We start from the raw sequence: 13,721 nt of genomic DNA on the forward strand, positions 1-13,721 counted from the left end.
GTCCACGGTCCGCAGGTCCTCGAAGGATGTCTTGCCTGGTACGTGGTTAAACAGCACTCGCAGAAAGTACCGCTCCCCTCGGCTGGATGGGCTGACACGATTCGACCTACTTGGTGCTGCTTTTCTCTCGGCCTCCAGTATTTCTGTCTCTGCCATGTGAAACTTCCCGGAAAGTCCTTGTACAGGATATCCCGAGCCCACACATGCTGCTGATTAGCGAGGAAATACTCGGTCAGCATTGACTTAGATGCAGTATCACGGGCGACGACATCGGTCAGGTCCTCTCCTGCTTTGAACGTGACACTATTCATATTAGGGAGATGAAGTGGCAACTGTAGGACCGACGGGAAACTCTCACAAAGGTTGAAGCCGAATATCCTCCACATCGCCTCTGGTGGAGTAACCCATCTTGCATCAACGTACCTTTTAATCTCGTCTACAACCCCGTTGTCATCAGGCTGGTCAATGCTGAATGAAGCTCGATCGTGACCCTTGTATACGTATTTGTAAAGGTACTTGACGGCCTTGATGCTGGAGCACACCTCGACATTTATGTGGCAGTTGAACATCCGCAATAGATAAGGGTTGTAAGGCACGACCCATCTATTATCCAGCATTTGACGACGGACCTTAGCCTGACGACCATCGTCTCGCCGTCGATAAACCGGGTATGAATCCTTCCCCTGTAAGGTGTTCTGGTTGAATGGTCGTGGGTACTTGCTCTTGCACTTCAAGTCTTGCATGCAAACATTTTTGGGATTAAGATTGCCACATCGGCTGTGCATCATATGCTTCACGACCATGGCATAGAGCTCTGGATACTTATGCCTGTCCGGGAGCTCTGCAGATATGACGCGGTCATACTGCTCTGGCACCACGAGTTTATAATTTGAATTCATGATCAGCAGGAAGTGTGCATGGGGGAGGCCCCTCTTCTGGAACTCGACGACATACACATGCGCTACCACAACACCAAGGATGTGCTTTTTGAACAACATCTCTTTCATGGTCTCCAGCTTGGCCCTGAACACGCGTGCGACAAGATCTGGTCGGTCCTGGGGTGTCTGGCCAGGAAGCAGCTCATTTAGTATCTCCTCCCAGCTAGGATTGCATGTCATAGTCAAAAAGATGTCAAGCTTCCCATATGTCTGCACCAGTGCCATGGCGTCCATCTGCCTCCGCTTCATGCCTCGGTTGCTTCCTTGATGCGTCCCTGGCAGCACGATCCTCTTCCCAACAGCGCTCGCTCGCATCTCCCCAACCGCGATGCTATCCACAAGGCCTTGGTATAGATCGGCACGTATCTCTCTCTGGTGGTCCCTGATCCACTTCAGCCTACATCCCTCAATCTTGATGAACATGTCGACACCCCATTGCTGAAATAGGCGTGCTCCGTGTAGTATGGGGTTGAATATCGCAGGGCGCGTCTGTAGCCGGTAACAGTAGTAGTCCCTGACAGAGACACACAACCGGCCGTTCCCCTCTGTGGGAAGACGTGAAAGAAGAAGGTTAGGTGCCATATGGAAGGATAGAGAACTTTTTCTGGCATATAAGCATACCAACCAGGCGCACCTGAATCGTTATCACGGTTTCCTCTTGGTTGTTGTGCAACCTCCCAAGGGACATTGTGCTTAGGGATATTTGGATGCCAACCAAGCTCCCCCCTTGGAAAAAAGAGGGGATATGAGAGCGGGTCATAACAGCCATCTGTGGCATGTATACTATACTTCTCGTTGTTGTCCCCATAGAGTGTAATGCTGCGGTTGAACCTATTTGCAAGATCGCTTCCCTCGACCCAAATCGCAGCCACCTCGGATGACACGGGTCTGTTATATCTTCGTTGGTCTAGCTTCTGGTCAATGTTGAGGTCTATCCGGTACTCCTCGAGGTTTTGCTTGTGGGCACCCAAACTCCTAAACTGCTGGGAGTAGGGGTTTTCCCTAAGGACGTCCACTAACTTGTTGACAACGTGCTGGTCCAATTGCTTGATGGCCTCCTTGCGATGGTTTAAGCTGGGATCGTCGTCGTAGAAGTACAACTACAAATGTTCAGGGCGAGATCTTGGACCGAACGAGTGCACCTTGTGGTACATAGTGCCATGTGCCTGAAACGTGTACACCCCGGACTTCATGTTTGTGTAGTTGTTGTCTAGGCTGACGCCAAGGGTAGTGAAGGCGAAGTGCCCGTTGAAGAACCGAATGCTCTCTCGGAAATGCTGAGAGTCTGCATCCGCGCTTGACCATAACCTCATCAGCTCTGGGATAGGCTTGGGTTCAGCTAGCTCAATCTCCCCGTTCCGACAGCAGAAGCCGTTAGTCTCGTACTGGAACTTCTTGGCCTTGCAATGGTCGCAGTTTGCCGCGTGCTTCAGGATGTGCGTGCTGTCTGGGATGTTCGAGTAGACATAGTCGAAAGGATCTAGGTCGATAGATCCCGCGTTGGAGGATTCTACGAGCTCATCAAGGTTCGTGCTATCAGTGTCGGATGCTGGAAGCATTGTGGAGATATAACAAGTCACGATGGGATGCACATCATAAACCAATAATATAGAGGGACGGGCAGCGAAAGACGCCTCAGAGTACCTTGACCGCCAAATAGGTAGTACTCATCATCCATGAGGTCACCGGAAAGTCCATTATCGCCCATGATGCCGCTAAGGAAGGCGTCCATGTCAGCTACAACATTGTTGAGCCGGTAAGTAATGGTTTAGTGTGAGTGGTCACCGGGAGGGGAGTAAAGGTGAGAGGGTTACCATTGGTCCCCACGGTGTAACACGGCGTGCTCGACGAAGGGGAGGAAGCCGGTGAAGCAGCTCCTATGGGCGGTGTTTCTGAGCTTGTTGCTGCTCTGTAAACATGCAAGGTACTTGGGTGTGGAGACCTCCGCTTAGCTGCAAAGCTTGCATTACGACGATCTAGCAACGCTGACCTCTCACCTTCTACTATGCTTTTCTTGTGCACTCTTCGTTTTCCGGCACTCCCTTGAATGTTCTTTACCGCCATAGCTTGTTTGTGAGCTCGCTCGTGAGCCCTATGTTGTGCTCTGGTCTCCTGGCTCTGCTCATGGGCTTGATTCTGGTTTTCATGTATTCGCTGATCATTGGTTTGCTGCGAGGCATTTATGAGTTCATCGGGGGGCTCATTATCGTCCAGGGTACGACTAAGGTACTCGCCTGCACGGTTGAGGAGCTGGTAAATACTGGTCCAACTCACATGGACATAACAAGTAGAGTAAAGATGGGAGGATTACCGTCAGATTCGAAGCTGTAACCAGCCTTACTCGCTAACTGGGGGGACGGAGCTGAAGCGGCGGGGTCTCTGGCATGAGTAGTCGACATCAGGTTGGGCGTAGCTAAGGCAGCTGCATCTGGGCGCGGCATTGCGATGGATTCAGCGCAAGGGATGTTGCGCCTCGCCGCGAGTATTGCATGTCCTTTTTTATATTTAGGTCCACATATGGGATGGCTCTGGGCGAACAACCTTCATATTGATGAATGAATGGAACCGTATGCCAAGATCCTCGGTCTTCTGACCAGGAGGTCATATCTTCTCAATCAAATTTGCCATTCTATTGCCTATGCTTAATTTCTTGCATAAGATTGTTATAAATTAATTGTACAGTTGTGTTGGTCATAGTCTTTTATCTCCTAGCTACTTCTTAAGGCTTTTGTACTGCATTACTACTAATTAGCCAAATTAATCCCCATTACTGTTATTTCCTCCTGCAACATCGTAATTCAATTTGAATGCGGAGCACTGGAATGCGGAGTACAATTCTATTACTCAAGTCCAGAGGATCTCGTCAGCTTACACTGAACCTGTATATTTCTTTGGTAAAAAAAAGAGGATGTCCTGCTTTTCTTTGGACAGTACAATTCTATTACTCAAGTCCAGAGGATGATGTATCTGGACAGTGGGTGCGTAATACAGTGCCAAATCTGTTTGCTTTGCCTGATATAATAAACCTTATTTTCAGTCTTCAGATTATCCACCTGGTCTTCTATTTAGCTATATGGTTGTTGCAAGAGTCTTTCAAGAGTCTGGCCTTGCCGGCTTTACGCACCACACAATTTTACCACGGTCCTGTTAAGTCCCGTGACTTCAGATTATCCACACAATTCTGTTTGTTTCCCCTTGTGTGATGAAAACACAAGAGGCGGCTTATGCTATCATAAGTTCAGAACAGGCAACTCTAATCTATTACTAATACTGCTACTAATGCACTCATAATATTCAGTGGAAGGACAGGCAAAGAGTTTGTTTGCATTCTTTTTGCTTGATCTCTTGGATTACATATTACGCATATAATAACATGCTTGTGTAAGTTCTTCTGTTTTTGCAATTTATTTCAGCTTTCTATTTGTGAAAGTGCTCATTTGCATATGCCAAAAGAACCAGAATGTGCTTGCTCACGTAGTCACATCAGTCATCTGATCGATGGCATGCTTGCAATCAGCAGAAAATACTTACTTTACCCGCAAAAAAATGCTTACTTACTTAGGACCTTGTTGACTGCGAGCTCAACAACCATGGTGGATATGCTGTATGTATGTAGCAGAGATGCAGAACTATAGGTACAAGCAGACACCACATACTGAAATTCAAAACTGTGTAATGCTCAGTGTAAACAATCCGGTTATGTAGAGTTTTGATTTAAGTTTTTCTTTGTCCGTTGAGAAGACTTATCTACCGACTGATGTAGCTGGCACTATAATCTCTCACTCAAAAGATGTTGAGAAAATGCAAAAAAGTTATGATGGCTGAAATACATCTAATGGGATCATTCAACATCCAATTTACTGAATATTTGACATAGAAAGGACATCGTATGTCACTATGCATGTGCCAATTTTCGTGTCGTTTGTGCAGTTGAAGACAAGGGCTACCAATGGAGAAAGAGTGCACATGGTGGCCGAGAGGGAGGTAATGAAAGAAAATGTTTATGTTTATAGCTAATTGGTGAAAAACTAAACATATGTTATGTTTGGAATAAGTGATGCACACATACTGAGGTTATTGGGCATCAAGGGAGAAGATATTGTAAGCTTGGTGGTTGTTAAGTTGCAGTTGGAAATTTAATGTGGGCAGTAGCATTGCTAATCTATCTATATATCACAATGGGGTCATTGTTAAACACTAATAGCAAGTGTGACACGATGGCACAACAACAAAAAAAATGCACTTGGGAGGCTAGGAGGATCCGGACCTGGGAGAGAAAGTAAATGGGAGCGAGACCGCAATGTTCTGGGATGGTGTGAGTGCTCCAGGTGACCGAGCAATATGACATCCGCGGTAGGTGTTGCTATAGAAGATCGGGTAGGAAGGCGCGACAGAGAAGGCTAAATATGGAAAAATAGGCGAGAGCTCACCATTATTTTCTTTTCTTTGTACTTTTTACCACATGATGCAACTTCTATAGGGCTCAGATGCTTTCCTTCTCAGAGAAATCCACTTGCATTTTACAAATCTGTATACTGTCCTGCCCAGAACTTGCATGACATTACAGTTTTGCTATTTGATCGTTTTTTTTTTTGCGTGGTTTGATCGTTGTTTGTTAGCATCCACATAGAGCCATATAGAGGTCTTCATACATAGCTTTTGGATATATCACTTTATTGCTACCTATCTGCATTTTTCCCGATAGTTTCAGTAATTTTAGATGAACACCAAGTTCTAAGTTATAACTTATATATGCAACTATAGTCAGACTCCAGATCCTTTATGGTTTTGCTTGTCTCCTCTGCTATATGGATGACCTTCTTAGAGAAGGGAGAACACACTGGTTTGGAATTCTTTCTGTCATAAACTTCTATTTGAAAATTGCAGTTACTGTCAGACCATGGTGAGGATGGTGGCAGGAGGATGGTGGCAGGAGGATGTACCTGCGGCGTGAGGAGATGGGTGCAGGAACAGCCGGCGCGCGGAGGTGGCTGGTTCCGATGGCCCTGGTGAGCAACACCATGAGACGGGAGCAGAGGCTGCACCATGAGAAGGGAGCAGAGGTTGCTGGTTCCGGCGGCAGCAGAGGCCGCAGCTGGCCGCAGCTCACCCACCTGGCGTGAGAACGACGTGGCCGGACTGGTTCCGTTCCGGCGGATGTGGCCGGAGGGAGAGTATGGGTCCAGCGAGAGGAAATTCTGGCTTCCTGGCAACGTGGCCGGACTGGTTCCGTTCCGGCGGATGTGGCCGGAGGGCGAGTATGGGTCCAGCGAGAGAAAAACTGGCGTTCCTGGCGACGAACTGGCGTTCCTAGCGACGTGCGATGGAGCTGTCGCACTTGTTTCTTTGTTTGGTTTGGCTCGGGCGTGTCTTTTTTTTTGGTTTGGCATGGACGTGGTTTTTTTTGGTCAATGCATGGAGTGGACGTCGTTCGTGGATTGAGTCGTAACTGTTTTTCTTCGGCCGGTTCGTGATCGTGGGCTGAGTTGGTGGCGATGTATCTCGTTCATGGGCCGTGTTAGCAACAGGATGCGATCGAGGGTGGGGCTGCGGTCGAACCATCACGACGACGACTGCAGATCCTCCTTTAATAGTAGAGATTATGCATGGGTGGACCATGCATAATTAGCTTCTAATTACATGCAAATATTTATGATCAAAACAGACCTCTTATTTCCCATAAAAATATATTTTATTACAGAAGTGGCAATGACATACAGGAATTGTGGTCCTTGGGGAGATCCTGGAGGATAGTTCCTATTTTGTGGTGTTTGCTGTTACGTACGTTCGGTCCTGTCAAGGCTTATATCCAACTCATATTTATTTTAGTCAATCCCTTCTTACATTTGTGAGTGGTTTAACTGGTGAGGTAGAAATCTTGATTCACTCAGAAATTTTCATGACTATAACCCTTGTGTGGATCAAAGCTTAGGAGCATCTGAGTATCTGGTGAAGGATATGCTGAAGGGGCAGAAATTCATAATCCAAAGAAACCATGCTAGTCGAAAGAGACTGATATCACATCAGAAGGATGAAAACTAAAACATATAACTATTCATATTTTTCATATAAGGGTATGGTAGGGGCACAACACTTTATAGAACCACCTCTTGCTGGCTTTTTTGGTAATGAAGGGCAAAAAAATATGGAAAAAAAATGAAATAACGTCATCATGTATGATTTACAGAAGGTTGGACACCAAAAAAATTGGTTATATGAACTAATAGCAATGATTGAATTGAACTAGTTATGCAGAAACTCAGTAACAACTAACAATAATTAGAGTTTTGAATTCTCCATGTTATCCGTAGTTATTGCAGGAAAAGGTACATAATTGGAAAGCAGTTAACATACCATATGTTGTCGTCATATAGGAAAATCATAAAAATATAAAAATGTCCTGCATGATTGTTTACTTCATGCATGAATGGATGTTGGAGGAGAAGAAAAATATTTGAATGAACTGAAGGCAATAGGTCTAAGAAAAATATGTGGCACAATGCAAAATACATGCATTTGAACTGTGCTGGAAACTTTGTAAATTGATCAACCAGAAACTAGCATGTCATTTAATTATCTTCTGTGATCAGACCTTGCTAGTCGCTATGAAAGGACAGGAAAGCTAAATCGTACAGAGCCTGTATTTCTACAATATTTTCTATGTTCATTTTAGTGAATAGACAGACATCATGTGTCAATGCTAATTATGCTTCCATATGTTAGGATTACATGTGAGATGAATATTTGACAAAAAGTTGGCAACAACGTAGTAATTTATTTACACAAATTAGCACATCTCATAAACATGGTAGATCATCATTGGATGAGAAGTAAATCTAATACGAGACAGAGGCGGCAGAAAGGGAGCGTTACCAACATTTTTCTGCAGCATCTATTATGGCCAATAGTTTAGGGCAAGGACACGTTTGATCGGTGTCCTGTTAGAAGTATTCTTGATTAATTATTAGTTGATAAGTGTCAAAATCCTTGCACGTTGACACGCAACGGGAATTAAAGTCCTTCATGCGTTACAGCGTTAGTAATAGTAGGTTGCGGTTTCGGCTGTGTTAGGTGTAGGCCGCGTCATAAAATGAGTTTTATACTAGTCTAATTAGTATTTTTGTTTTGTTTTTGTGAATCTAGTCTAATTAGGTCATGAGTCCTCATGTAATACTAGCGGGGCTTAGGTGTCCAGTTTAAGTGGACTCCGGCTTGGTTTCAAGACCAGGTACTAGTAGGTTTAGGTTGTGCTGCGTCAAATGCTTGTATATATATAAGGATAGCCAGATCATGAGACAGTAACTGTGGGATTTGGCTACAAGTTTTCATGCATGTACGTGTTGGTCAGTTTTGATGTAATTGATCCTTGTAGGCGAAACCATAGTTGCGATCCATGTACCAGTAAACATTTATACTTATTTGTTTGAACCTGGGAAAACAAATAATATAAGTTCTCAAGGTAACTTCACTGTCTCTTTTAAATATTGCACTTGTATCTTGTAGTCTATCTTCTAAATCCTGCCGATTTGCATATATTGGTGTTGTTACGCTGTAAATTGAGAAGAGATAGGAATTAGTTGACACCAAAAATACAAATTTAAAAGAAATTTAATGCTATTATATGTATATTAGCTGCAAAAATTATAGCGCAAATAAATATCTTAACCTGGAACTGATCAGTACATCGAGGACTGTATGAAGAGGACGCTAGAGTCATGACTGTACGAAGAGGATGCTAGAGTCTAGACGCCGAGTACGTCTCGCACGGCACAAAGACGGGGATGACACCTCACATCGGCCAGCCATACTCAAGGCCAGAGAGGGCGGTCGCCTGTGCTGCGATGATGAACGGCATGAGAAAAAATATCAGGACCAAAATTGGTTGTTTTGTGTGGAAAATTTTCTAGGGTTACACAAGATTCCATGTCGTTTTCACATGATGACATATGTCTATAATTTTCTCCAACCTTTAGAGAAAATGTTTAATAGTAGGATCTTTTGGATGGTAATTTAGTTGGTTAGCACAGATCCCATCACAGTGATGGACGGTAGGGATAAGGAGTGCAATGTGTACAAAATCCACTCTCGTTCACATACCATCCTCAAGCCATCGGGCCGGTATGCCAAAATTAAGACAGCACAAAAAAAGGTGGTATAGTTTGTGCGAGTTTGGTAGAAATAATTGTACACTTGGTGTTTTGCGCTTTCATTTTGGCCTTAGTATTTCTGCAACATCTATGGATATGTGCTTCTATTACATATTCTCTCTTCTTCATTCCAAACTCAGCCTAAAGTTATTAATTAGTACAACATAGAAGCACCTCATATTTTATTCATAATAATGAGAAGGCATGGGTATAGTTACAGTAACTTCGATAGCTACCAGAAGAGGCAACCCGCAAATGGGTGCATATCATATGGTATCCATATAATCTCGAACAATTGCCTAAAGTTAAATCAGAGTTTTTCAGGGAATTAAAAAGAGTTTGTCTCCTTATATTATCATTGCCTCTTTATTCTCTTGACTAATCCCAAAGTAAAGGGACCAAGTCGAGCGGCATTTTACTCTTTTTGAAAGTCACTCTAATCTTCATGTTAATTAAGTAGGCTGTTGCTAATGGTGCGTTAAACAATTTTCCCAAAATATAAACACGTACCATATGTAAAATTATTATTTGGTTTGGTAAAAGATAGAATCATTTGTCAATACACCATATGTAAAATTTGTCATATATTGGATGGAACAAGTGACATTTCGGTGTATTGACAAAAACTTTTATTTAATACATGTTATGTTGTGATATAATTTCTGAATTTAAAGAAAAAAATGATGATTTACTGGTTGTTCTTGGAGAGGGTTTTAATTTTTATGTTGTTTAAAGACGTTCGTTTTTCTCAGTCATATATACCCAAACAATCAATACATTTTAAAAGTTCTAATCCAATCTTCTGGTATTTAACATGAAATAGAATATCATATCTGCTTGATAGTTTTGTCTTAGAGATGTGATTGTATTGCACATATAGTTCACATTGCCAACAAGCTTTCATATGTTATCTAGGAAAATAGATAACAATTCTTTATATTACTGATACGGTGACACTGTGTAGAAAATTCCACAATCATTCAGTCAGTTCCTTCAGAATCAACAAACTGGGTCGGTTTTACTAAGAGGTCAAAGTGGGAATAAATGGCTTGCGGAACTTGATTCAGACACCGAAGGATTTTTCTTTATACATGGATGGAAGGAATTTGTTATAGATCATTCCATCGGGGAAGGAAACCTCTTATTATTCTGTTATGATGGATACGGACAGTTCTCAGTTAATATATTTAATGGAATGTGTGTTGAGAAGCCGTCAGCTTTTCATGCTAAGCCTTCAAAGGATTTAAAAAAAGAGAGTGATGAAGATGACAATGGAGTAGCTCCCCAAGAAGAGAATAATGGAACCACAAAGAAGCTGACTGGAGAAATTGATGCAGATGGCTCAATGTTGAACAAGTGTTGTAATGCATCAGTTAAGGGTAAGCAAAAAATGCCTTCAAAGGAGTTAAAAAAAGAGAGTGATGAATATGACAATGGAGTAGCTCCCCAAGAAGAGAATAATGGAACCACAAAGAAGCTGACTGGAGAAATTGATGCAGATGGCTCAATGTTGAAGAAGTGTTGTAATGCATCAGTTAAGGGTAAGCAAAAAATGCCTGAATCTTTGGTTGGTACTTGTAATGTGTTAGCAACAAGACAGAAGAGGAACAAGAATGCAGCTGACCCATCAGAAAGGTTGGAGATTACTGGAGCTTACAGGTCAGCGCGAACAAGCCTTAAAAGTAATGAAGGTAAAACCTCCTTTAAATTAAAAATTGTAATTATTTAGAGTTGTTCAGAATCGAGCTCTGTAAATAATCCAATGATACTGCACTATCTAGCTGTCAGGAAAGTTCAAAGGCAACATGCAGTAGTATCACAAAGGTCGCCGGTAAGTGAATGGCAGAAGAAGTACGCTCTTCAAAGGGCAGAAAAGTTTACATCTAAGTACCCTTCAACTCTGAAAGTAATTAAGGCGGCTAGTGCCTACAACTCATTTTTCATGGTAATGTTACTTTCCCCCCATATTTCACTACTTACATCAAGACTGACACACTATTCTTTTTTGCTGTCTGCATGAACATGATTGTTTAGTTGGACATATCGAACATGATTATTTCTCTCAATATCCTTTTTTCGTTTTTGGCTCAGTGTTAGAGAATTTCCTTTATTATTTTGCTTGAGAAAGTCACGAGCCAATTCATTTCATTTGAACGTCCATTTGCATCATTACTTCTGATCTTCGTATACGGGATTACCATTGATGATGTGATAACTCAAGTACTAAAGTATCTGCTTTGTTGTTCCATGTGTTAATAGACTAGAGAATCAGATTGTTGTGATAAATCCAGGTCTGCTGCATTTCCTTGCCCAAAACATGGAAACATAACCTCACCAATGTAGTAATGCGGCAGTAACCTAGATTGAATTAATTAACCTCATATTAGAAAAACAATTATGTTTCAGATGCTCTTGGTCTTTTAGTGATTAGTGATGCCACATAATTGCATGGTTAATTACATGTTGCCTTATAGCCAACTTTGAAAATCATTCGCTTCCTTCGCAAGTATATTATGTCGGGAAAAGTAACTAGTACTCGTCACAGAATAGGCAGAATTTCATTGTACCACAGATTACCATTTCCCTGACACACTTCCTTGTCTTGCAGGTCATCCCATCTGAATTTGTCAGGGAGCATCTCCCCCACACCAGCAAGAAGTTGACGCTGTATGATCCGCAAGCAATGCCCTGGCAAGTTGAATACGTCTACTGCAGCCATCGTTCCGCCGGGGCTTTCAGCAGCGGCTGGAGCCAGTTCTCAATCGGCAACAATCTGGAGAAGTTCGATGTCTGCGTCTTCGAGCTCCTCGCCAAGGAGACCATCAAGGTGCACATCTACAGAGCTCAGCTCCTGATAGAACAGTACCTCCACCAAGAACTTAGCGCTGCAATCCAAAACTGAGCTGGGGACCCTAATAGTCAGTCGGGGTAAGAAGAGTATTCAGACGTTTAAGGGATATTTGGAACAAAACCGGTTGTTACTTCCTGATAAACTATGTTTTGCTGGTAAACTTATATTTGAAACAAAACTAGTAAACTACCTGTATGTACAATGTTTTGCACTCGGATTGATGGAAGTGTTGGATTAGTGGTTCTTAAGGTATTGCATCGTGCGAGAAATGATGTTGCGGGCTTGCTGCCATTCCGGTGCTGTATTATGTGAGTAATACATTCTGGATTCTAGTAGTTCCCGGAACCAGTCTCCCATCGTCGAATCTTATACAGCATTTTTCAGGGAAACATGTTATATACAACTAATAATGGATGATCGGGACACTCTTAAGGGGCCAAACAAAATGATCAACAAACTTAGAAAGTAGATGGAAAAGTTACGGCGTGAAAAGTTGATTAGTGATTCTAGGAAGAAAATCAAGTAAGTGCATGCAAACTTTGATTGAAAAACTCCTGGATCAGGAGGAGCTTATCTGGCTACAGCGTGCGCGTGCTAACTGGCTGCTTCACGAAGACCGGAATACATCAATCTTTCATAAAGTGGCAACAGCGCGGAAAAAGAGGAATTGTTTAACAGGCATTTAGATGACACAGGACTTTGGAATGAAGGTATGGATGACATCAATACTACTCCCTCCATTCCTTTATGTGTGGTGTGTTTGTTTCTGATAAAATTCCATAACGTAAGGTGCATTTTTTTCTTCTAGTTCCTCGTAATTCCTTTTTCTACCCTCCAAAATAAAGGGAAAGTATATCTCTCCTGATTGCCTGTAACTCTTCCCTTCCTGGTCTAAGTGATTTACTTGCCGCTGACCAGTGAATTAGTCCAGGGTAATTTATTCCTAAATTCTCTATACTTCTATGCCTTGGTCACCATGCCCAAAAAATACACTTTACATAAAGGAACGGATGGGGTTTCATCTATGAATACTTTACTGAGTTGTTTACCTCTCAAGTTCATGAGCTAAATATGAATGCGATAGCTCAAGTGCATAGTAGGGTGACGTATGCCATGAATGATATCCTCATTGCCCATACACAGCTGAGGAGGCGAAGATGGCCCTATTTGCCATTGGTGACTTTAAAGCCCCTAATCGGGCAGGCTCCATGCTATCTTTTACAAGCGTTTTTGGTCGATGCTTGATGATCTTATTTCATATGTATTACATGTTGTTAATTCTAAATCTATGCCACAAGGTTTGGAATGATACTGCAATTGTCATGATTACAGAGGTTATTACCCCGGAGAAAGTTTTACAGTTTAGGCCGATCAGTCTATGCAATGTGTTGTACAAGGTAATCTAAAAAATGATGGCTGACGGACTTCAAGTTTTTCTGCCTGAGATCACTAGCCCAACCTAGAGCGTGTTCGTTCCTGGGAGACATATAAATGACAATTACTTATTTCTTATGCGAGATTACATACAATCAAACAGAAGAAGGTAGGGAAGGAAGGATGGTGTGCGGACAAGCTTGATATGCACAAATCCTACAATCGAGTTGAGTGGGTGTTTCTGGAAGCTATTCTTGTAATGCTTGGATTCCATGCAGATTGGATTAAGATGATTATGTTCTGTGTTTCTTTTGTGGAATACAAAATGCAGCATAACTCAACAGAAACAGAAGCTGTTAAACCATCAAACGAGACTGTGTCAGAGGGATCCTCTTTCACCTTATCTATTTT

General features: G+C 42.5%; 1 protein-coding gene and 1 long non-coding RNA gene across 2 annotated transcripts; both read left to right on the forward strand.

Moving 5' to 3' along the window:
* Nucleotides 1-6: 6 nt before the first annotated feature.
* Nucleotides 7-6,669, forward strand: LOC119319378. The gene is made up of 2 exons (XR_005154450.1): nucleotides 7-4,922; nucleotides 5,826-6,669. It is a non-coding gene; the product is annotated as an uncharacterized LOC119319378 (long non-coding RNA).
* A 2,310-nt stretch (nucleotides 6,670-8,979) lies between these two features.
* LOC119315487 (B3 domain-containing protein Os11g0197600-like) lies at nucleotides 8,980-11,987 on the forward strand. Its single transcript, XM_037590102.1, has 4 exons — nucleotides 8,980-9,090; nucleotides 10,050-10,776; nucleotides 10,867-11,030; nucleotides 11,694-11,987. The coding sequence occupies exons 1-4, from the start codon at nucleotides 8,980-8,982 to the stop codon at nucleotides 11,985-11,987; spliced, it is 1,296 nt and encodes a 431-aa protein (XP_037445999.1).
* The last annotated feature ends 1,734 nt before the right edge of the window (nucleotides 11,988-13,721 follow it).

The sequence above is a fragment of the Triticum dicoccoides genome, chromosome 6A, assembly GCF_002162155.2.
Source record: "Triticum dicoccoides isolate Atlit2015 ecotype Zavitan chromosome 6A, WEW_v2.0, whole genome shotgun sequence".
NCBI lineage: Eukaryota > Viridiplantae > Streptophyta > Magnoliopsida > Poales > Poaceae > Triticum > Triticum dicoccoides.